Here is a 24,682-nt window from a genome sequence, read left to right on the forward strand (position 1 = left end):
CTTTGAGGTTTCTTATTTCCTTCGGCACTGCTCAGAAGTCTTAAGATAGACAAGGAGAAGGCAGAAAGTAGAATTTGCCGTTCTGCCAGGCAGATGCCATAGAAGAACAATGAGACAAGGAAGTTAAAGATACTGGCAAAAGAATGGCTGAAGACATGGACCAGGTAAGAAAAAAATAAAAATAGTAAGGGGCTAATGAGCAGGGGGAAAAGAGCAAACTAGAAAGATACTATGAACCAAAATATATCCCTACCAGAAAAAGAAGTCAGTTTCCTAAATTTTCAAAAATATTTGTAACTTTGCCCTGTGCTTCACGTCCTTCATGGCTAAGGAAGCACAAAGTAACTCAAGATGAGTCACGCACATGATATAGTGATGGAGACAGCATTATATTAACAAATCTGTTTAATACTAAGCCAAAAGGTAATCTAACCACCGCTTAGTTCTTTGGGAGTTATAAACGTCTTAAAGTAGGCTCGCAATCTGGCTCACTTTAAACAAACAAGTCATAGGTCCCCCATGTGAATCCAGTAAAAACTTAAGAGAATTTTCTATTAGTCCACTTGTCTTATTTTCTCAACATGTGGAACAACTGAAATGTTACTAATTTAACTTATGCAAAAAGATGGTCTCAGGGGTGTTTGTCAAGTGAAAACACATGATTTATTTTAGTAAACTATTCATTGTTTTGTCTCTATTTCCTCTTTTCCTTTCTGGTGTTTTAAATGAAAATTGATCATTTCAGCTATGGTTTAATTTTAATTGTTATATTGTCTGCTTTTAAAGCCCTTACAGCTTTAAAAAAAATGCATAATTAAAAGCCAATTTAAAATACACACACACACACACACAAATACATTTTCCTGTCTTGGCAAACACGATATAATGAGCATAATTTCATTTGTATTTGACATACTGGGGTTTTTAACACCTCAGAATTTCACCATAAATATGTTTTTAATCACAGGTCCAAAAAAAGTTATTCTAGACTGAGTCCCTTGAGAACATGTACTCTCTCAGGTACCAGGGAACTTTGTGGAAAACAAGTCACCCCCAAGATATCTCTCTCATGGAACTATCAAGATATAGTTTATTACATACTTTAGCAGACATACCCTAGAATTATCTTTTTCAAATAAATGGCTAATACAATCTGGTTTTTCTGTCATTTGACTTTCTAGCTCATAAAGTAGGAAAGAACATAATCTATTATGTCATTGCTAATACAGTGAAAAACAGCAGTCTTCTCCCACATTGTTTTTCAGCACTAGAATTCTTTTTTAAGCTACAATCAAATTCTCTAATACTTCAACACTTAAATACCCACTTTAACCTAACCCTCATCCATAAGCTTATCCCACTTTTGTGTTTCCTGTTCAAAGTAAGAACTTCTGTTAATATTTTTTCCAAGATCTCAGGAGGGAAAAACCCTTCTACATAGACTAGTCTTAGTTATCTCCAAAATCTCCTTAATATTTACCATTTCAAGAATAATTTACATTTAGAATTATACCTCAGATAATAATATGGTGATACCTTGTTTAATATTTGTATCTTTTAGAGATGCATACTGAAATAGTTAAGAATGCCACCTACTACTTACCTTAGCTAAGACATGAAAACAACCCAAGTGCCCATCAACAGACAACTGGCTTAAGAAAATGTGGTGTACATACACATACACATACACACACACACACACACACACACACACACAGGAATATTACGCAGCCATAAAAAAAGAATGAAGCACTGCCATCTGTGGCAACATGGATGAACCTAGAGAATATTATACTTAGTTAAGTAAGTCAGAAAAACACAAATAATATATATCAGTTATATGTGGAATCAAAAAATAATAAATGAATCTATATACAAAACAGAAACAGACTCACAAACATAGAAAACAAACATGGTTACAAAACAGGAAAGGTGGGGGGGGTAGATAAATTGGGAGTATGGGATTAACAGATAAATACTACTATACATAAAATAGATAAGCAACATGATTTATTGTATAGCATAGGGAACTATATTCAATACCTTGGAAAATAATCTGAAGTATACATATTATCAAATATATATATACACAGATATATATATAACTGAGTCACTTTGCTATACACCTGAAACTAACAAAATATTATAAATCAACTACACTTCAATAAAATAATTTTTTAAAGAATTCCATAATATGATATCTGAGTTTACTTCAAAATAATAAAGAATAGATGTGTGTATGGAATATAAATTATGCAAGATTGGCCAGAAGTTAGTAATTATTGAAACTGTGTAATGGGTACACAGAGATGTATTTTCTCTTCTTTACAAAACTATGCTTGAAATTTTCCAAAATAAAAAGTTTTTTTAAAGAGTAAATGATAGGAATTAAATCAAATTCAGTTGTTCTTAGAAATGACTGGAAACAAAAAAATAAGCATGTATTCATTGTAAATTATTTATAACTAAATCTAGAAGTAAATAAATGTCTAAACATAGATTATTAATTAATTATGGAACATCCATTCAAGCAGATATCAATTGGCTACTAAAAGTCATGTTGTAGAAAACTCACTGATTTAAAACAAATTAATATATTGCTAAAAGAAAAAAGTGTAGGTTACAAAATAATGTGCAGAGAACTAAACCATTTTCATTTTTTCTTTTAAGCATGGGTGTATCTGCATATTTGCATGCACACGCACATATTGGCACCAAATTACTGGCAGACTTTGTTTTGTTCACTGCTATATTCCCCAGCACCAAAAACTGTGCCTGGAATACAACAGAAACTCAAATATTTGCTACATGTAAATATATTAAGATTCCAGGCAATAAGGTTTGATTTTGGGGGTGGCTCTCCTCTACACTTTTGTTTCATAAGGTTTGTAAAATACATTTTTTTTTCTGTAATTGGGGGTAACTTTTAAAATTGTATCTCATAACAAAATTAAAATTTTTCTTCATGATTCAATAATTATTTCATGAAATGCCTTCCAAAATCATTTTATACCCAAAAAGAAAGGTTGCTTCCATAGGTTCAATTAATAAACTGACCAAGGCAATCAGAAGTAGTAAAAACACTACCTGTTAACCATCTTATTCTTATGAGTGAATCCTGCAACTACTTAGGAAATACTATCTATTTTTAAAATTTTTTATTGGAGTATAGTTGATTTACAATGTTGTGTTAGTTTCAGGTGTACAGTAAAGTGAATCAGTTATACATATATCCACTCTTTTTTAGATTCTTTTCCCATATAGGTCATTACACAGTATTCAGTAGAGTTACCTGTGCTATACAGTAGGTCCTTATTAGTTATATATTTTCTATATAGTAGTGTGTATATGTCAATCCCAGTCTCCCAATTTATCCCTTCCCCCTTACACCCTGGTAACCATAAGTTTGTTTTCTACATCTGTAACTCTATTTCTATTTTGTAAATGAGTTCATTTGTCCATTTTTTTTAGATTCCACATATAAGTGATATGATATTTGTCTTTCTCTGTCTGACTTACTTCACTTAGTATGAAAATCTCTAGGTCCATCCATGTTGCTGCAAATGGCATAATTTTGTTCCTTTTTATGCCTGAGTAATATTCCAATGTATGTATGTGCCACATCTTCTTTATACACTCCTCTGTCGATGGACATTTAGGTTGCTTCCATGTCTTGGCTATTGTAAACAGTGCTGCAGTGAACACTGGGGCACATGTACCTTTTTGAATTATAGTTTTCTATGGGTATATGGCCAGGAGTAGGATTGCTGGGTCATATGGTAGTTCTACTTTTAGGTTTTTTTTTTTTTTTTTTGGTTGCATTAGGTCTTCATTGCCGTGTGCGGGCTTTCTCTAGTTGCAGCAAGGCGGGGGGGGGACTACTCTTCGTTGCAGTGCGCGGCCTTCTCATTGCAGTGGCTTCTCTTGTTGTGGAGCACGAACTCTAGAGCGCCCGGGTTTCAGTAGCTGCAGCATGCGGGCTCTAGGGTTCAGGCTCAGTAGTTGTGGCACACAGGCTTAGTTGCTCCGCGGCATGTGGGATCTTCCCAGACCAGGGCTCGAACCCATGTCCCCTGCATTGGCAGGCAGATTCTTAACCACTGCGCCACCAAGGAAGTCCTATTTTTAGTTTTTTAACCTCCATACTGTTCTCCATAGTGGCTGTATCAATTTACATTCCCACCAACAGTATAGGAAGTTTCCCTTTTCTCCAGACCCTCTCCAGCATTTACTGTTTGTAGATTTTTTGATGATGGCCATTCTGACCTGTGAGGTGATAACCTTATTGTAGTTTTGATTTGTATTTCTCTAATAATTAGTGATGGTGAGTATCTTTTCATGTGCTTTTTGGCCATCTGTACATCTTCTTTGGAGAAATGTCTATTTACATCTTCTGCCCATTCTTTGATTGGGTTGTTTGGTTTTTATTGATATTGAGCAGCATGAGCAGTAGGAAATACTATCTTTAAGAAAGCTACTGTTTCTAAAACAAATCTTCAACATGGATACAAAAAAATGATAAAACCAGATTTAAAAGTCATCCATTTATATTCATCTAATGTGCACTGACAATCTGTAGACAAGCTTCCTGCTTGGGTAATGCAAAGAAAATTAAGATACAGCCCTTAACAACCAAGAGCTCCTAATCTAGTAGGAAAGACAGATACATAAGGGCTAAATAACACACAGTAATAAAGGTAGTTAACATTTATCAGGGCTTTTTATGGCCTTGTGCAGAGCATTTAACAAGCATTTTCTCATTTAATCTCTATAACAACCTTTTTGGTAGTTACTAAAACACTCTCAGTTTTTAGATAAGAAAACTAAGGCTTAAGTGACTTCCCCAGTCGCTTGGGTAATGAATGACAGAACAGAATCAAACCAATGTCTGTCCAATATACCGTATGGAGCTTCTCACTCTTTCAAAGCTAGCAAATACCAAAGGATACTGGACAATTACTACATCAAGTATCATACATCAGTCATATTTTTTAAGGCGGACACTTCTTTTGTAAGTGTTCCCAGGAATTTCTCATCTTCAAATTAGTTATCCCTACTCTGAAAGGTACTTTTTTTTTTTGGCTGAGCCGCGTGGCATGCAGGATCTTAGTTCCCCAACCAGGGATTGAACCTGGGCCCTCGGCAATGAAAGTGTGAAATCCTAACCACTGGATCACCAGGGAAATCCCCTGAAATGTACTATTACAGCCACTAAACTGTGAGCTTAAGAACTTCTCACTCACCTCATTTCCATTACCTAACTCTATCTACAGTGGACTATTTTTTAAAGGTTCTGAATTTTCAAATAACAAAAATAATCACACAATCACTGCAGTATAAAAAGCAGCTGTTGTATAGTGATTTATACATGATGCAAGATATATAGGTCATACTTCTATATGTCCATACTCTCTTACATAATCTCTCTCCTTTTCTCTGCCTGTCAGTTAACCACTTCCCTAAAGACACAATCAAAAATGAAACTAGAGGGGCTTCCCTGGTGGTGCAGTGGTTGAGAATCTGCCTGCTAATGCAGGGGACACGGGTTCGAGCCCTGGTCTGGGAGGATCCCACATGCCGCGGAGCAACTAAGCCCGTGAGCCACAACTACTGAGCCTGCGCGTCTGGAGCCTGTGCTCCGCAACAAGAGAGGCCGCGATAACGAGAGGCCCGCGCGCCGCAATGAAGAGTGGCCCCCGCTTGCCGCAACTAGAGAAAGTCCTCACACAGAAACGAAGACCCAACACAGCCAAAAATAAATAAATAAATAAAAATGTAAAAAAAAAAAAAAATGAAACTAGAGATCATGTCTTATTCACCCTCGTAATTCCAGTAAGTACCTAACACAGAACCTCATATACTACTGTTTAATAAACTTTTGTTCAGTAACTAAATAAACAAGCGAACAAAAAAAATTTGCTAACTACTGGAGCTAATGGAACTTCAAAACACCTGTCACACAGTGCTAAAGGGGAAAACCTATATTCCTGTATAAGTTGTTATGGCTCATCAGGTGCTGCTTCAAATTAAATCAGCTTTACCATCCCAGCAATAAAAACTACACAGGGCTAGAAGTTGATCCAGGGGCCAAAAGCAACCACACAAGGGCTGAAATGGCCAATGGTGATGTTCCAAATTTCATGGTTAAAAAATGACCCAGTTAAACTTACATTTCATTAAGTATAAATGCTAACTGAACAAAGACGACAAAGGTCACTGAAGCTCAAGTCATTATTCCAAGTGACTTTAAGCTGCCATTCCCCTTATTCATGGAGCCTATTCCACATCCCATATTTAGAGACGCTGAAGCTCAGAGGGAATGAGCAGCTGACTAGGCACCTTCCCATGTTACCCCACGCACATTTCCTGAGTATCCTCATAATAAAATTCTATTACTGAAGACAATCTGTATACCTCTCTTCCTTGCGGTCTTAAAGGACCTAAATAACAGGAGAAAGCTCCTTATGATTGGCTAAAGGTTTTTTTAAAATTATTATAAAATGTACATAAAATTTACTATTTTAGAATTTACTATATTTACTAAATTACACAATGATGAATCCAATCTTAAATCCACAAAATCAAATATCTTTTCTACTTCAACCACAGAAAGTATACATTACCTCCAACTAATGAAATTCAGGGGTCATTTTTTTTCCTGCTCCCTTTTGCTTTTTAAAGGCCAAACGTTTTGTAAATATTTAGTAGATGTTTAGCTCTGAAGTAATAAAACTGATTTTTTTTTAACTCAACTAGAATATATGTATCCAAGTGCAAACTGTCCTTTATTCCCCGGAAAGTTGCGTGTTTCTTCAAAAGACATCAATAATGCCAGACACATTTGTGAAACACTTTGGAGACTCTTCAGAGATAAATGCTTTACCAATCACTTATTTACAATCATCTGTTTCCCTACACCTTAAATTTTGAAGATAAAATATGAGGATTTAGTCTCTATACACTTATAACTCCTCACTCCCACCCCAAGATAAACACTACACTTAACTGCAATAATCCCAAACAATTAATACACTGATTAAAAGTGTAACTACATTAATAAAAGTATAACTTAAGGAAAGTTCAAATTCTTGACATTAACATGTGTATCATTCAGTGAGTTCCATACTCTGACTTCTCCTTAATTTTTATAGACTTCATTTAATCCTCACAAAACCCAAATAGAAAGTACTATTATCACCTCCATTTTATAAGTGAGTATACCGAGACTTAGAAAAGTTAAGTAACTTACCTACCATTGCATTGCAGGAAATGGCAAAGCTAAGGTTAGAACCATGGTCTACCTGACTCTAAAGTTCTGGCTCTTGTTTCCCTAGTAATTATCACTTTTTTAATAGTATGATAGATATAATTTGATATTGTATTAAATTATTTATTAAATTGTATAATTGATATTTATTAAATTGTATGATTGATAAATTGTATAACTGATTTATTAAATTGTATAATTGATAGTGTATTTACTTTACAAAACTATGAAAATTTATGAGGGTTTAGTTAATTAGTGGCACTAGAATGAGCTGAAATCCAACTCAGAAAACAGATGCTCTACAATGCATAGAAGACTTTTTATAATTAAATGAAAGTCTTGTTTTTCAACTCTATCAAACCATTTCCTCTCAGGTTTGGCTCTCTGCCCAAAAATACTCTAAAATTATAATTTCCTGGCAAAGAGTTTTAAAGAAAAAGTTGAGATTTTTCTCCTTCCTTCACCCTTGGAGTCTTTCATACTTCTTTCCCAAGAAAGAAACTGGAAAGTGACATGATTCCTTTTAATTTCTTGTAACAAACCTATATGAAGTTAACAAACACTGAGATATACTCCCCAGCCCTAAAGACATGTTAATGCATTTACTTTCTTAGTAACTCATTTTTCAAAAAACACAAATCCAGAAAATACAGACAGTGTAAACAGTGCATCTGAAACAGCTCCAACATACTCACATCCTACTAAAATAAAAGTTAAAAATAATTGTATAAGAAAGAGACAGACCTGTCTCATAACTTTTAATCCAGTTCATTATAAAGATTTTTAAATACTCAACAACCATACCTAGATTTGAGAACTTAAAAAGGGAATAGAATCTTTAACTGATTAAAAATAAAAGAGGAGACGTCTACATGAAACTTACAAGGTCTACTCATGAACCTACTGTATAAAAAAATCCACTATGATTTGTGCTAAAGAGACTACCTACACTTAAAAACTGGATTTACTCATATGTCTTCTTCCTCATTTATTTCCCTACATCTCAAATTTTGAAAATAAAATATGAGGATTTAGTCTCTATACACTCTCAACTCCTCACTCCATCCCTAGAACAATACTAGAATTAATTGCAATAACCCCAAACATCAACACATTCATTAAAGGTATAACCACTTTAATAAAAGTGTAACTTCAAGGAAAGTTTAAACTAACAATATTAACATCTGTATCATTCAATGAGTTCTGTACTCCGACTTCTGCATAATTTTTACAGGCTTTCATGAATAGAAGTGTGGGGCAGCCTGTGGAGGCAGTGGCTGCTTTCAGCTGTTTTCAGAGATGGACGGTATTTTGCTTGATTTCTCAGCGCAGTTTGATTAAGTACCCAGCAACAGCACATAGGAAGCCACTTCTCAGTATTTTTCTGAGGTTCTTTGTAAATAAATTAAGGGGAAAAAACTGTGAAATAGTTCGTGATTTTGGTGCTTTGTGAAAATAATTTTTGCTTTTTGTAAACTGGGATTATTTTCACCTGTTTGGGTTTTTTTAAGAAATAAAAATAAAATTTTTAAATTCCAGCTTTGTCTAATAGAAAAAAATTCAGTCGTTATATGAAAGATAAATAGCTTAAATACTTCACCCACAGAACTTAAAAATAAACTACTACAAATATAATGTTATTGTATTTGTACAGGAATACAAATACACCTCTGAAACACCAGTTCAGTCTAGTAATACCATGAGTCCTCAAAATCTAAGTAACGCTCCAAAATGACAGAAATTTGTTTTAACTTGGGAATTTTGTGGGATTTTTAGGGTAAAATCCTGTTCCTTTTTGATGCAAAAAATTGGTTATTTTCATATTAAATTTTAGAAATTTAGCAAAGTTTGAATAATTTTTCTCTCCTTCACTGCACAATAATGTTCTTAGTCAAAAGATGATTTCAAGATGTACTATGAACCCAGAAGAGAAAAAGGTCTTTGGTAAGCAAAAATTGATACAAAGAGCATGTACTTTACTTTGGCAAAGGGAGAGCTACTGTTAGGTCAGATCATTATTTCTAAGATAAGCAGCAGTTTAGAGAGGAGCATAGCAATGAGAAACGACGCGTGACAATAAAACACAAGACTGGATTAAAGGGGGAAAAACCCAGCTATGTGCAGCAACAAAGCTTCTAACACACCAAAATAGCACACTTGACTATTTCTATAAACTAAGACTATGAACAGTTCCATTAACTTCTTAATGGGTTTTTATAAACTAAAATTCATTTTAAATTAATATTAAGTAATCAAGAAAGCAAATGATCAGTCTCAGAAGACTGGGTCAAGTGTCCTCCCTCTGAAATGAATTTCCATCAAAGGTGGTTGTTTTAAAAGTGTTTTTAAAATATTTTAAGAGTATAATGCTTGAAGTGGTTGATTTCATTTATTTGGAAAATCCATTATGTGGTACACCACACTTCCCAATGACGCTGAGTATCTTTAAAGTTATCACCATATCACTATTTTGGGAGATTGTCTCACATCACATGACTGTTTTATGAATATTAATTAAAGCTGACTAATCGAGTGCTGAAGGTCTGTATATAAAGGAGTGGGGTGATCCCATTTTCTTATCTTGGCCTGGTACTTGAATTCTCTTCTATTAGAAAAAAAAAGAAAAAAAAGACCTGGGAAGTATACAACGAGACTCAAGTGCATTGAAGGAAAACTCAGTCTACAAGGAAAAGAAAATTATCAAAATACTTTCTTCTCAAGAGTTAACTAGTACATACATTTTTAATTTCCACTGGAATTTTTATGAAATTCCATTGCTTAATTTCATCTTTGTTTTTTTATAATTCTTAGGAACTAAATAAACTATAAATTTTATTCAGAGCAATCGTTTCTCTCCAATCTCTCTCTATGATCCAGATCTCACTAATTATTAAAAATGTTTGAATAGATATTATCATTGGAAAATGCTTACTGGCTGCTATTTGACTGCACTGACAGACTAATTCACATATCAACTTATAAGTGCAACCTAATGTCTTTTAATACAATAATTATACCAAAACTAATTCTTTCTGAAGTTATACGACACAGTGGCAAGTGTAATTTACCAACTATGTCACTGAGACAAATATCTCCTTTTACTTATTCAAAAGCACAATAAAACTTAACATGAGGGGCTAATATCAAACCTAAAAGGTTGTAACATATCTTGGATGTGCTTCATTTTCAATTCATTAGCCAGGGCTGGATTTATAAAGCAGCCTCAAGATGCCCTTGAATTTTGTATGTTTGTACAGATATACTTTTATGTATGCAAGACAAGGCAAGCTAAAAGGTCTACCTTAAAAGTAAGCCTGAAATCTGATCAGATCACTAGTAGTGTTATCTGTCTTGGATTCTTTTATTTTCTCTTTTTCATTTAAGAAAAGAAGAAACTAGGTCACCTGAAACATTTAGAGGTGGGAAAGAAGTGAGGCTGGTTATTAGGATAACAGTGGGTCAAATGGTAACCAGTGTAAGATAGGGAGAACACAAAACTAGAAGTCCACTCTAAATAGTCTCTACCACAGAATTTGTCTATATATGTCCAATTTCTGACTCAAACTTAGAAGCATAAATGTATGGTAGAGATATTATCCAGGGAAAGAAGTGCAAAACTGCCGGTGCCATCACAATTTTTGATAGATTAGCCCATAGTTTGAAAGAATGAGTCAGTTTTCCTATCTGTAAATAAAACACTATTTTATTTTATTTATTTTTTTTAACATCTTTATTGGGGTATAATTGCTTTACAATGCTGTGTTAGTTTCTGCTTTATAACAAAGTGAATCAGTTATACATATGTTCCCATATCTCTTCCCACTTGCGTCTCCCTCCCTCCCACCCTCCCTATCCCACCCCTCCAGGTGGTCACAAAGCACAGAGCCGATATCCCTGTGCCATGCGGCTGCTTCCCACTAGCTATCTACCTTACGTTTGTTAGTGTGTATATGTCCATGACTCTCTCTCGCCCTGTCACAGCTCACCCTTCCCCCTCCCCATATCCTCAAGTCCGTTCTCCAGTAGGTCTGTGTCTTTATTCCTGTCTTACCCCTAGGTTCTTCATGACATTTTTTTTCTTCTTAAATTCCATATATACGTGTTAGCATATGGTATTTGTCTTTTTCTTTCTGACTTACTTCACTCTGTATGACAGACTCTAGGTCTATCCACCTCATTACAAATAGCTCAATTTCGTTTCTTTTTACGACTGAGTAATATTCCATTGTATATATGTGCCACATCTTCTTTATCCATTCATCCGATGATGGGCACTTAGGTTGTTTCCATCTCCGGGCTATTGTAAATAGAGCTGCAATGAACATTTTGGTACATGACTCTTTTTGAATTTTGGTTTTCTCAGGGTATATGCCCAGTAGTGGGATTGCTGGGTCATATGGTAGTTCTATTTGTGGCTGAACCAATTCACATTCCCACCAGCAGTGCAAGAGTGTTCCCTTTTCTCCACACCCTCTCCAGCATTTATTGTTTCTAGATTTTTTGATGATGGCCATTCTGAATGGTGTGAGATGATATCTCATTGTAGTTTTGATTTGCATTTCTCTAATGATGAATGATGTTGAGCATTCTTTCATGTGTTTGTTGGCAGTCTGTATATCTTCTTTGGAGAAATGTCTATTTAGGTTTTCTGCCCATTTTTGGATTGGGTTGTTTGTTTTTTAGTTATTGAGCTGCTTGTAAATTTTGGAGATTAATCCTTTGTCAGTTGTTTCATTTGCAAATATTTTCTCCCATTCTGAGGGTTGTCTTTTGGTCTTGTTTATGGTTTCCTTTGCTGTGCAAAAGCTTTGAAGTTTCATTAGGTTCCATTTGTTTATTTTTGTTTTTATTTCCATTACTCTAGGAGGTGGGTCAGAAAGGATCTTGCTGTGATTTATGTCATAGAGTGTTCTGCCTTTGTTTTCCTCTAAGAGTTTGATAGTTTCTGGCCTTACATTTAGGTCTTTAATCCATTTTGAGCTTATTTTTGTGTATGGTGTTAGGGAGTGATCTAATCTCATACTTTTACATGTATCTGTCCAGTTTTCCCAGCACCACTTACTGAAGAGCCTGTCCTTTCTCCACTGTACATCCTGCCTCCTTTATCAAAGATAAGGTGTCCATATGTGCGTGGGTTTATCTCTGGGCTTTCTATCCTGTTCCTGTTTCCTATCTTTCTGTTTTTGTGCCAGTACCATACTGTCTTGATTACTGTAGCTTTGTAGTATAGTCTGAAGTCAGGGAGCCTGATTCCTCCAGCTCCTTTTTTCGTTCTCAAGATTGCTTTGGCTATTCGGGGTCTTTTGTGTTTCCATACAAATTGCGAAATTTTTTGTTCTACTTCTGTGAAAAATGCCAGTGGTAGTTTGATAGGGATTGCATTGAATCTATAGATTGCTTTGGGTAGTAGAGTCATTTTCACATGTTGATTCTTCCAATCCAAGAACATGGTATATCTCTCCATCTATTTGTATCATCTTTAATTTCTTTCTTCAGTGTCTTATAATTTTCTGCATACAGGTCTTTTGTCTCCTTAGGTAGCTTTATTCCTAGATATTTTATTCTTTTTGTTGCAGTGGTAAATGGGAGTGTTTTCTTGATTTCCATTTCAGATTTTTCATCATTAGTATATAGGAATGCCAGAGATTTCTGTGCATTAATTTTGTATCCTGCTACTTTACCAAATTCATTGATTAGCTCTAGTAGTTTTCTGGTAGCATCTTTAGGATTTTCTATGTATAAAAACACTATTTTAAAATAACATCATATTAGTGCCCAGGTTGAGGTCTTGAAATACCATCTCTCACTAAAAGTAGGGCTTCTTGGAAAAGGCTGATTCCCGATCTGGGACAGAAGACGGTCAAGATGAGCCCTGAATTTCTTATCACAGCATGGAGCAAAAAGCTGTCAAAAGACCGCTCAGGTCATGTTGTCTCCTGAAGGGATTCCCACTGATCAAAGATGGGACACTTTGAGCTTCAGCAAAAGTAACTGCAATGGATTAAATCCAACAAATATGTTTACATCCATCAGCTCATAATGGCATTTTAAAAAAGAGAAAAAAAATAATTGGTCCCCTTTGGAGGAAAACAGGGAACTGATTATCTTAAAAACAGGTAAATAAAGGGAAAGAATCAAGCATTTATCCCGTCTTTCCTTTACAAACTATACCACTGGGTAACCAGAGGATGAGAAAAGTGACTCTTTATAAAACCATTCCAACTAATAAATGAAAACAAAATGGTATATTTCGAATTTCACCATTTTGCAACACCCAACAAATTAACAGAAATAAGCATGAACCATCAACAGCTGCTAACATCACAAAAAAGAGAGGCAACCAGACATTGTCTCATATAGTCTTGCCAAACACCACCTATAATAATGCCTAAGGGACTGACTTGAGCCTGATCCAGTCTCTGGATCCAGCTGCCCATTTGCAGGAAATATGGAAGACAAAGGAACATGCTGAACTGCGCTTTGAGCAAGCAATCAGCAAAATCCAGGCTGTGGAAAACTACAATTCAAACAGCCTGGGTCTTCAACAGGAAAAGGAAAAGAAAAAAGATGGAGGACCAACCTGAAGATTAAAAACGACAACTCATATAAATACTGTTTTTTAATCGGCAAGACTAACCTACAGTGTCTGGCAAGGTACATTTAAGTTATTACTATAGAAGTCAGGATAATGGTTACATGTGGAAAGAGGTGGCTGTGATTGTGATGGAGCACTCAGAAGGGGCTTCCTGAGAGGGTGGCAAAATTCTGTTTCTTAACCTGATTGGTGATTATAAAGGTGTCTGACTTACAGTAATTCATCAAACCACACATTTGTTTTTTACTGATGTTTTATTTTGCAATAAAAAGATTTTTCTTAAATAACAGGTCACCCAAACAATTCAACACCTAACAAAGGCTTAATCTGTTTCCCATTCTCTAGTCTAATGAGGTGAAAACAAGAGGTTGAAAAAGGAAGTCAGTGCCCATCATTTCCTCCCTACCCACTTCCACTTCTAAGGGAACCACCTAATATCACATTTTGGGTGGAATAGATTCACATTCCTGAGAATGTGGAATTCTAAGAAAGAGATTATAGATACCTAACCTGTTCCTCTCCCAGCCTTTCCCCATCCCCCAAGCTGCTCAAACCCAAAACCTAGGAGCCAGAATTGATTCCTTCTTCCTCATTCCCCATATCTAATTTATCAGTAAGTCTTTCATTTCCAACTCCAAAACATAACTGAAATCTGTCCACTTCTCTCCATCTCCACTGACTTCACCATCTCTAACCAAGTGCAACAGCCTCCTCATTTGTTTGCCTGCTTTTATTCCTAACCCTCTACAATTTATTCTACCCAAAGCAACAAGAATGATCTTTTAAAAACATAAACTGCTTAAAATTCCACTTAAAACTCTTTAATGACAGCCCACTATACTGACTTAAATCCAAATTCCTTTCCATGGCCTGAATCATTGAATCCCTGCCCATCTCTCTGACCTCATCTCCAACCACTTCTCCCATTCTACAACCCAGCCACGGTGGCCTTATTTCAACTCCTCCCACACACTAAACTCTTTCCCACCTCCAGGTCTTCTCACAGCTTTTCCCTCTTCCTGGAATACTCTTTCCGGCTACTCACACAGAATACGTCTCAACCTCATGTTCACAGCTTAAGTACCTTCTCAGGAAGCAGGTTCCACCATTTTTCTCTATCAATACATACTACTTCTACCCTTCATAGCTCAAGCTCCAGCTGGAGTGTATGTTCTATGAGGGCAAAGATTTCATCTGTTTCATTCAACAATGTACCCAGCAGCTGACATTTGAAAGGTAGTTAACAATTACTGAATATATGAATAAATGAACAAATTAATGAACTCAAGGATGACAGTCAATTGCTGCCATGAGCAATAATCAATGAGTAAAAGAAGTCAGTTTTTAGAAAGAAACAGGAGAATGGGGTAACCCAGCAAATGGGAAAAATAATGCGGCTCCAGGGAGAAAGAGTCAAGGAAATTAACTGCCTATTCTCTTTAATTTATGCTTGCTTCAAATATGTAAAAAGTTCACCTAAATTTCAAAAATAATTTTAATTTGCATTCCTTTCCAATTACAGAACTCTAGGTCCCATGATTTCAGAAAACCAAAAATTCTAAAAATGAAAAAATGATCTGCAACCTAAAAGTCCATCAACAGATGAATGGATAAAGAAGATGTAGTATACATACACACAATGGAATATTACTCAGCCATAAAAAGAATGAAATAATGCCATTTTTAGCAACATGAATGGATCTAGAAATTATAGTATTAAGTGAAGTAAGTCAGGTGAAGACAAATATCATATGATATCACTTATATGTAGAATCTAAAGAAATGATACAAATGAACTTATTTACAAAACAGAAGTGGACTCACACATAGAAAACAAACTTAAGGTTACCAAAGGGGATGGGGGGGCATAAATTAGGAGTTTGGGATTAATATATACACACTACTGTATGTAAAATAGGTAAACAACAAGGACCTACTGTACAGCACAGAGAACTATACTCAATATCTTGTAATAACCTATAATGGAAAAGAATATGAAAAAGAATATATATGTGTGTGTGCATATAACTGAATCACTTTGCTGTACACTCGAAACTAACATAATATTGTAAATTAACTATACTTCAATTTTTTTTTAAAGTAGGGATCTAGAAAGCAATTGCTAAGGCAAAAAACAAAAGATGATCTAGACAGAGAATAACATTCTATATTTTGAATACATGACAGAAACTACTCATCCTTAGAATCACATATGCTCAACGATTTCCCCATTTATAAGTGTATCAAGATACTAATATTTATATCAACATATCTGAAAAATTTACTCTATTTTATCTCCTTATTAAGATGTCTGGTATTATATAAAATCTATAGACTAATTCAGAACCCACATATAGTACTACCACATGTACACCTATATTAATTATCATTAATGCTAAGAGCTTCCTGTTAATTCTCATTTTGCTACAAAGTCATTTTTAAAGATATGTCCTTTGATGTACTATTAAGAAGTTCAAGGTAATCTGCACCTTAATTTCATGGCATGCAAGCAATGGACTTATTTTTAATTTTTATACATGTCTGTTTACATATTTGTTACTTCATTTATTCAACTTGAGACTGTGTAGAGAAAACAATTGTAATAAGACATTTCAAATATAGAATCTTTGTTCTACAATATGAGCTAAAAAACTTCTTGAACTTAGAGTAACCCTAACATATGAGGCAACTCAAATAAAATCACAACAAAAAAGCAGCTTGGGACAAATAAAAAAGAAAATTTCTTATCAGGTAGTATCAATTTTCACTTTAGAAGAAAAAAATCTAAAGACCTCTGGTAGATAGAGAGGGTGGAGCTGTTAGGGAGTCAGAAGTTGATGTCATCGTAATTACAGTGGGATATTTCCAGTGTACAGGGTCATTCTACACCAGAAAGCAAAAGAGCCTTTGCCTCAAAGAAATCTTCATGTATTATATTTGCCTTTATAAACTCTGTCAGACACCATGGATAATCATTTTCCATTTTCCCATACCTTAATTGGGATATATATAAAGTGTTCAAAATACAGTAGTTTTTAAATAATGGTTTCCTCTCTCCCCTTCCCCTCTTCCCTTTTTAGAATCTTAAAAGAATATCTCTATTGTATGTATAGCTTGTTACAATTATACCACTCCGGATTCCTTTGGCAATACCATCATCAGGAATGGTGCTGGAAATGAAATCCATTTCCTCACTGTCACAACTACATACACCAACAACGTTTTTCAAACTGCAGATCGCAGCTGATTAGTAGGTCATGAAAATAACTTGGTGGGTCATGACCAGCAATTTTTCAATGAACTGGAACAGAACAGAAAATAGAAAAGTACCAGAGAACATCACACATAGTTCATTCCATGAAACTTCTGTTTTTGGGTCTCATCATCAATATTAAAAAAAAAAAAAAGAGACAGTGAAAGCCATAATATATGATGGCCTGAAGTGACAGTACCCCTAGTTCTACAGAGACTTCCTTGAAACTAGAAAAACTAAATTCTAAGCACTTTTCCTCCCTTATAACCAAACAAGAAGTGCTCAATTTAAACCCATTATTTTTAAAGCTTTACTAATACACATTTCTGGAATGACCACTGGAATTTTCTGGGATTACTTCAGAAAAACAAACTTCAACCTAGCTGTGTTTAACACACATTTACCTTTTTATTTATGTTTCTAACAAATTCTTTTGTACCAATACATGCTATATCTCGCCCCTTAAAGAACAATGGATAAGTTAATCATTGCCTACAGTTGACTAAAGACTGAGTTTATCTCCTGTCTTAATGTACAACGGAAGACTGCTCACCAGGAACTGCTCCAGATGCTGTCATGCTCCCTCTCTCTAGGAAGGAAGAGCCAGTTGATTTTTCCCATCTACAGGGCCTAAATCAATTCTAATGGAGCTGGTGCCACCCCAAATTAACCAAGAAAAGCCAAAGGGAGGACAGATATGCTTTAGGGACCAAGTCATTAATGCAAAGAGATGCTCCTGTTCGCTGGATTCTTCTCTCACTGATTACTTAGAACACCTCCTCCATTTGCCTGCCACTGAAGTTGGAAGCTTCCCCCAGGGCCAACCCACTGAGGCCCCTGCTTTTGTTTAAGAGTTCTAAGAATTCATCTTCTCAAGGTCAACTGGAGTTCTCCACTTAGTGAATCTCTCCGATAATAAACACACAAGAATTTTACTTTCTAACATTCCAAGGACACTGAATTAGGCATACAGACATAAAATGAAGCCCATTATTTTCTCACTGCAATATCTTCATGATTTTCCTGACACCCTACTATCTACTTATCTGGTTTGTTGCTTTGTCCCACCCAACTCAATTCCTGAGAGTTTTCCCTGTTGTCTTTTTACCTCTGTTCCTAATTTCCAGCCTAAGGTCAGAGCCACTGATGCTACAGACTGATGTGGGCTCTTCATGCTGAGGAACATATGAATACCTTCTACTTTACCCTTCTGTATCTTTGTCACTTTACCTTGGATTTTTCATTCCATAATCTTATCTTTTTTTTTTGCGGCACGCAGGCCTCTCATTGTTGTGGCCTCTCCCATTGCGGAGCACAGGCTTCAGACGCGCAGGCCCAGCAGCCACGGCTCACGGGCCCAGCCGCTCCGCGGCATGCGGGATCCTCCCAGACCGGGGCACAAACCCATGTCCCCTGCATCGGCAGGCGGACCCTCAAGCACTGCGCCACCAGGGAAGCCCCATAATCTATCTTTTGACTGATAATCCATTCATTCATAGCAACACTTTGCCTTATAAAATGATTGTTTTCTTACCTTCACTCTTCATTTGTGTGAATGCACTTTGTAATCCTAACATGTTGACTTCGATCTTAACTTCACTTTCTCCAAACTAACCACCTCTTTACACTATTAAAAAAAAAACTGCCACAGAATCCAACTATAGCTTAAATCATAGAACTCTCAAAGGAACCCTCCTACACTGTTGGTGGGAATGTAAATTGGTACAGCCACTATGGAGAACAGTATGGGAGTTCCTTCAAAAACTAAAAACAGGGCTTCCGCGGTAGCACAGTGGTTAAGAATCCGCCTGCCGATGCAGGGGACATGGGTTCAAGCCCTGGTCCGGGAAGATCCCACATGCCACGGAGCAACTAAGCCCGTGCGTCACAACTACTGAGCCTGCGTGCTCTAGGGCCCGTGCTCCACAACAAGAGAAGCCACTGCAATGAGAAGCATGTGCACCGCAACAAAGAGTAGCCCCCACTCGCCGCCACTAGAGAAAACCTGTGTGCAGCAACAAGGACCCAATGCAGCCAAAAATAAATAATTAAATAAAATTTTTTAAAAAAAACAAAAAGCTAAAATCATAGCTACCATATGGCCCTGCAATCCCACTCCTGGGCATATATCTGGAGAAAAACATGGTCCAAAAGGATACATGCGCCCCAAAGTTCATTGCAGCACTGTTTACAATAGCCAAGACATAGAAGCAACCTAAATGTCCATCAACAGAGGAATGGATAAAGAAGATGTGGTACATATATACAATGGAATATTACTCGGCCATTAAAAAGAATGCAATAATGCCATTTGCAGCAACATGGATGGACCTAGAGATTGTCATACTGAGTGAAGTCAGACAGAAAGAGAAATATCATATGATACCCCTTATATGCAGAATCTAAAAAGAAATGATACAAATGAACTTATTTACAAAACAGAAACAGACTCACAGACTTAGAGAACGAACTTATGGTTACCAGGGGGGAAGGATGGGAGGAAGGGATAGTCAGGGAGTATGGGATCAACATGTACACACTGCTATATTTAAAATGGATAACCAACAAGGACCTACTGTAGAGCATAGGGAACTCTGCTCAATGTTATGTGGCAGCCTGGATGGGAGGGGAGTTTGGGGGAGAATGGATACATGTATATATATGGCTGAGTCGCTTTGCTGTGCACCTGAAACTATCACAACATTGTTAATTGACTATACTCCAATATAAAATAAAAAGTTTAAAAAATAAATAAACAAAATTTAAAAAGAACTCTCCTTATCTTGAGAGTAAATATGCTTCAGTAGCTTACTCTCTTATTATCCTTCCAGTGTTTTCACTGTTCCAAACCAACTTGTCCTCTAAGTAAACCTCTATTAATAGATTTTAAATAACAATTAATCCTATAACCTAACGGAAACAAAGCCTATCTGGTAAAATATATCTCACGAACAATGGTTTTCTTTACTCGCTTTGACTAGTACTGTATATAACTACCCTCCCTCCAGCAGCCAGCGCTCTCATGCTGCCCACCTGTCTATCACAGAGAACCACCTCCCCTTCTATGAATGTTCTACTTGGAGAAGACCCCATGTTTGGTCACCTCCCTTTCTACCTATCAAAACTTACCTATTCTGTGGTCATTTTGCTGTCACCTAGTACTACCCCTACAAAGAAATCTGATAAACTCAAAGTACCAAAATGCTAATAATTAATAACCATTTAATGGATTTCCCTTCCCAGAATGACTTAATTTTAATAAGGATTTCTGAAGACCTCTGTGACAAACAATTAAGGAAATCTGGGGAATCTAAAAGCCATTCTGATCCTCAAGTTAGTGACATAGCTGACCACATCTACTGCCTATGTTTAACACGAGCCTTGTTGAGGACACCAAATCAATAATGCGAGGATAAGAGGGACCTTACAGATCATCTAATCCCTAGATTCTCAGATCTGGTTGCACAGTTGGAATCTCCAACTCCCAGAGGAGAAGAATGATACCCAAAGAAGCAAATCTCAAAGTCAGTGACAAAGCTGGGCCTAACACCCAGGCCTAATGCTATGTCAGATATATATGAACAACAGGCTAAAAGTATAAAGCCATGTATGGGAATGACACATACCCAATTCAGAACAGTGACAACCCTTTGGGGGATGGGGAGGGAATGCAATTGAGAACAGATATACTTAGGGGGCTTCAACTATATTGGGAATATTTTAAGCTGGGTAGTGATATGTAAGTATTTACTAAATTTGTCCCCATTATCTTTTGGGTGTCTAAAATTTTGTAATTAAAAAAAGGACAATTTGAAGATGGATACTCAAATGGATATCATATTAGGAATAAAAAGAAATATCTTAGGCTAGGAAGTACTCAAATAAGATACTGCATGAAACAGGCCTTGAACAAAACACAGATTACTAGCAAAAAAATAACACAAATTTTCTAAAGGAAAAGCATGAAAAAAGGCAAAGCTGAGAGTACCCACAGCCTATAACCTAAATAAAGAACAATAGGGAAACTTTGGAAGGACAGATTCAGCTTGGATAAGTAACAAAAGGCTGGGGGTTAAGGTTGAGATCAAGTGATAGGGGCCTTGGGTACTAAGTCAACTAAAAAAATCAATCCAAAAATAAAGGAGTAGCATGACTGAAGTGATGTTTTAGCAAAACAATCAGAAGCCATGTGCAGGATGAACTAAAGCAGTGTTCTATGGATCATTAGGAGGTTCTGTGGGACACCAAAAGGGGACTAGAAGGAGGTAAGGCGCTGGCAACCAGGTTCTGGCGCCCTGCCCCTACTCCAAAGAGAGCCCTTCTGCTGTTAAAATGTTTCTGCTGTTAAAATTTTTTGATAATCACTGGACCACAATGCCCAATTGGAAGGCACTGCTATAAATCAACTGTGAGGGTCTTAAAACCCTGGAATGAGATAGTAGTATTGGGAACGAAAGGGGCGGGGGGGAAAATGAATCCACAGACTTTTTGATGGAAAATTTGATAGGATCTAATGTTAAACTAAATAGGATAATGAAAGAATGGCTCTACACGAAGAAAAAACAAAAATACTAACTGAGAAGCAGCTATTGGTCATACAGACTTGAGCATCAGCAACATATATGTGACCATGTAAAAATGTATGGGCCCTAAGGAAGAGCTACTCACAGCAGAAAAGCAAAGTGGCCTTCTTACACAGATTAAAAACAGAACAAAGGGGACCAGAAGATTATAGAAAGAGGTGACCACGGAATGCTAAGAAAGCAAGCATAGTTTCAAAAAGAGGCATCACTGTACACAATGAGCGGGTGCACAGCCCTTGCAGCCAATCAGACCCAGGGTTCTGGCACCTCCTCCACCTGCCCAACCTATTTAATCTCTCCAAGCTTCATTTAATGAGTCAAATATAAACTAACAACTACCATTATTGAACATATCATGAAGCACTGTGCTAAGTGCTTTACATCTGACCTCATTTACTCCAAAACACATTTTACAGATTAAGAAATTAAATTTAGAACTAGCATAGTAAATTGCAGAGCCAGGATTCCTATTTCTTGAGACAATAAAGTAAAAGAATGTATATATAAAATTCCTGGCAAATAGTAAGACCTCAAAAAATGGTAGCTATATTTCATTATTAGAGGGTAATGATTAAGAGGAGCAACACAAAAATTCACTGTCAGTTATCTCTGTCGTAGCCTTCCATGTGGCAAACCCCCCTAGTGACCTCATCTATAAAAACAGGATTAATGTCTGTAATCCAACCTACTCAGCAGGGTTGCTATAAGGATTAAATGATATTATGAAAAAGAAAATGCTATGAAAAAAATTTTAAGAGATACTCAAATATATGGGATTGTCACATATCTTTTGCTCTTTAGAAATGCCTTCCTGGATGAACATGTCTCTCTGAAGAGAGCTAAAAATAACTCTCTTAAATGTGCAACCACCACTTTGAAGGTATAAGTCACCATGGAACAGTGATATATACCACCCACCCCTCCCCCAACCCCTCCAGGTTCTCTAATGTCCCTGCAAGGCAGGCGTTCTCTTACGTCTATAGTGAAACTCTGATAACTCAGAATAGAGCTAATCAATACAGAGAACTTGTACTCCAATTCAGAGTTATTCAACTTGGCCTTATGGTACTATCTTGGAGGTGCCCCTTACAGTTCTTCCAAAACAAGATGGGGGAAACACTGATTCCAGTTTTCTTCTATAGTATTAAAACTGGGTGCCAAATCAATATTAGAATTGGGATATTTTAAAATGCCAGAAAAGAATCTATCAAGGGCTCTGACAGCAGGTGTCCTTTGGAAACTCCTCCACAACCCCCCTTTTTCACCTGAACAGATGGTTCCCAGACCTCAAGGCTCACATGTCTAGTCACACAATTCACAACAGCTCACAAAGTTCCTACCTTTTTAATTATTACATGTTCCTGAATATACCACCTTTCATCTAAAGATCTCTAGTATCAAAACACTCTTCACTCTTCACAACAGCACTATGGGAGAGAGATTAGTACACTTATTTTATAAATTAAAAATGAGAGACTGAAGTTAAATGTTTTATCCAGCATCAGTTGATTGATTCATTCTTAAGGAGAAAATGCACATTATGAATTCATATCAATGGACAGCCTTGATTCAGCTTCACACGATCATTTCAAATACCAGTTCAAAAGTATCTACTGTGTACTTGTACACTTCCAATATAACAAAGAATAAATATAAACTAACAGTAAATACCAAAGCATCACTATTTTTACATGCTAAAAGAAAACCAAACCAAAAAAAAAAAACTATATGGCAGAGGGGTTCTAATTTAAGATTCCTACTGTCTTGCATCCATAAATACTTTTGAACTTGCGGAGGAAGGGGAGAGGAACACCTGTCAGTGCAGCATATCCACACTAAGTTTTACAAGGCTGTGTAGCTATTAATATTTAATTCCTTGAACTGTAAATAAACAACCCGCTTTCTCAAAAAAAAAAGGCAATATTATGGAAAACATTTGACAGGAAAGCCTACATGGTTGTAAGCAGCCCAATAATTTCCTAGTTTTACGTCTCCCAGTTCGTGAACTTGCCACGAGGGAAAACTCCACCCGCCCCAGGAGTCCGGCCGCCGGGCGCCCAGCGCTGCCCACCGACTCTCCACCCGCGCCAGGCCCGGCGGGCCGCGGGGGAAGCGAGGCTCGGCCTCCCCTCGGGCCCCCTCGCCCCACGGACAGATGCGGCTCGGCACTCGGACCCGCCTCGCGACCCCCGGCGCGCCCGGCTCAGGGCCCCACAGTCTGGGAGAGGTGTCTCGGTCCCCCCCAGGCCTAGCCGCCCCCGCCCCCCTCCTTCTCCCCACGCCCCGCGTTCGTTACCTCTTGGGCGCCGGCGGCTGCTCCATGGCGGCTGGGGGCAGAAGGAGGTACCAGGTGGCCGGCGAAGGTCGGAGCGGGCAAAGAGCCGGGGCACCGGCCGGCCGAGCCCGGGGAACCACAGAAGGAAACTCCAGGAACTCCAACCAACTTCCCCGTAACTCCGCAGCGGATCCCCCGCCCGCTGGCGAGTGCGGCGCCTCCCGGCCCGCCCCGCCCCTCGGCCGCCGGCCTCCGGCTGCGGGTGGGGAAGGGTGGGCGGAGCCATGCGCTGGAGAGGGTGACTGGTGGGCGGAGCCGAGGGCGGAGGGTGGGGCCGGTCCTAGTGCAGGGGAAAAAAGGAGCTGGGACTGGAAGGGCGAGAGGGTGAGGCCTAGTCAGGACCCAGAGCCTCTCTCTGCTGGCCTGGGGCACGTTGCTTTGAAGTGGCCCAAAGCTGCCGCTCCTCACTTGCCTTCATTGCTTTTGCCCCAGTCTGATTTGACTCATTTCTCTGGATTTCCCAAGGATACCTCCCAAACATCTTGAGCAGTCGTTTGAAGTACTGCTAACTGCCCACGCTCCCCTCTCTAGTTCTCATTATAATTATTGGTTATGTTTTCCCCCAGCCATCCCCCAGTAATAGGGATACTTCTGGAAATTCTTGTTTGATTTGATTGTGGACAAACTCCTCACAATAATTAGGTCTAAT

General features: G+C 37.4%; 1 protein-coding gene across 1 annotated transcript in view; it reads right to left on the minus strand.

Annotated features, from left to right (window-relative positions):
• Positions 1-24,194, minus strand: part of STK3 (serine/threonine kinase 3) — a 314,477-nt gene extending 290,283 nt beyond the window's left edge. The window contains exon 1 of the mRNA XM_059994967.1: positions 23,995-24,194. Within this exon, the coding sequence (XP_059850950.1) occupies positions 23,995-24,020 (26 nt within the window). The 5' untranslated portion in view covers positions 24,021-24,194. The remainder of the gene's footprint in view (positions 1-23,994) is intronic.
• Between the last annotated feature and the right edge of the window lie 488 nt (positions 24,195-24,682).

Source organism: Delphinus delphis, chromosome 17 (assembly GCF_949987515.2).
Source record: "Delphinus delphis chromosome 17, mDelDel1.2, whole genome shotgun sequence".
Classification (NCBI taxonomy): Eukaryota; Metazoa; Chordata; class Mammalia; order Artiodactyla; family Delphinidae; genus Delphinus; species Delphinus delphis.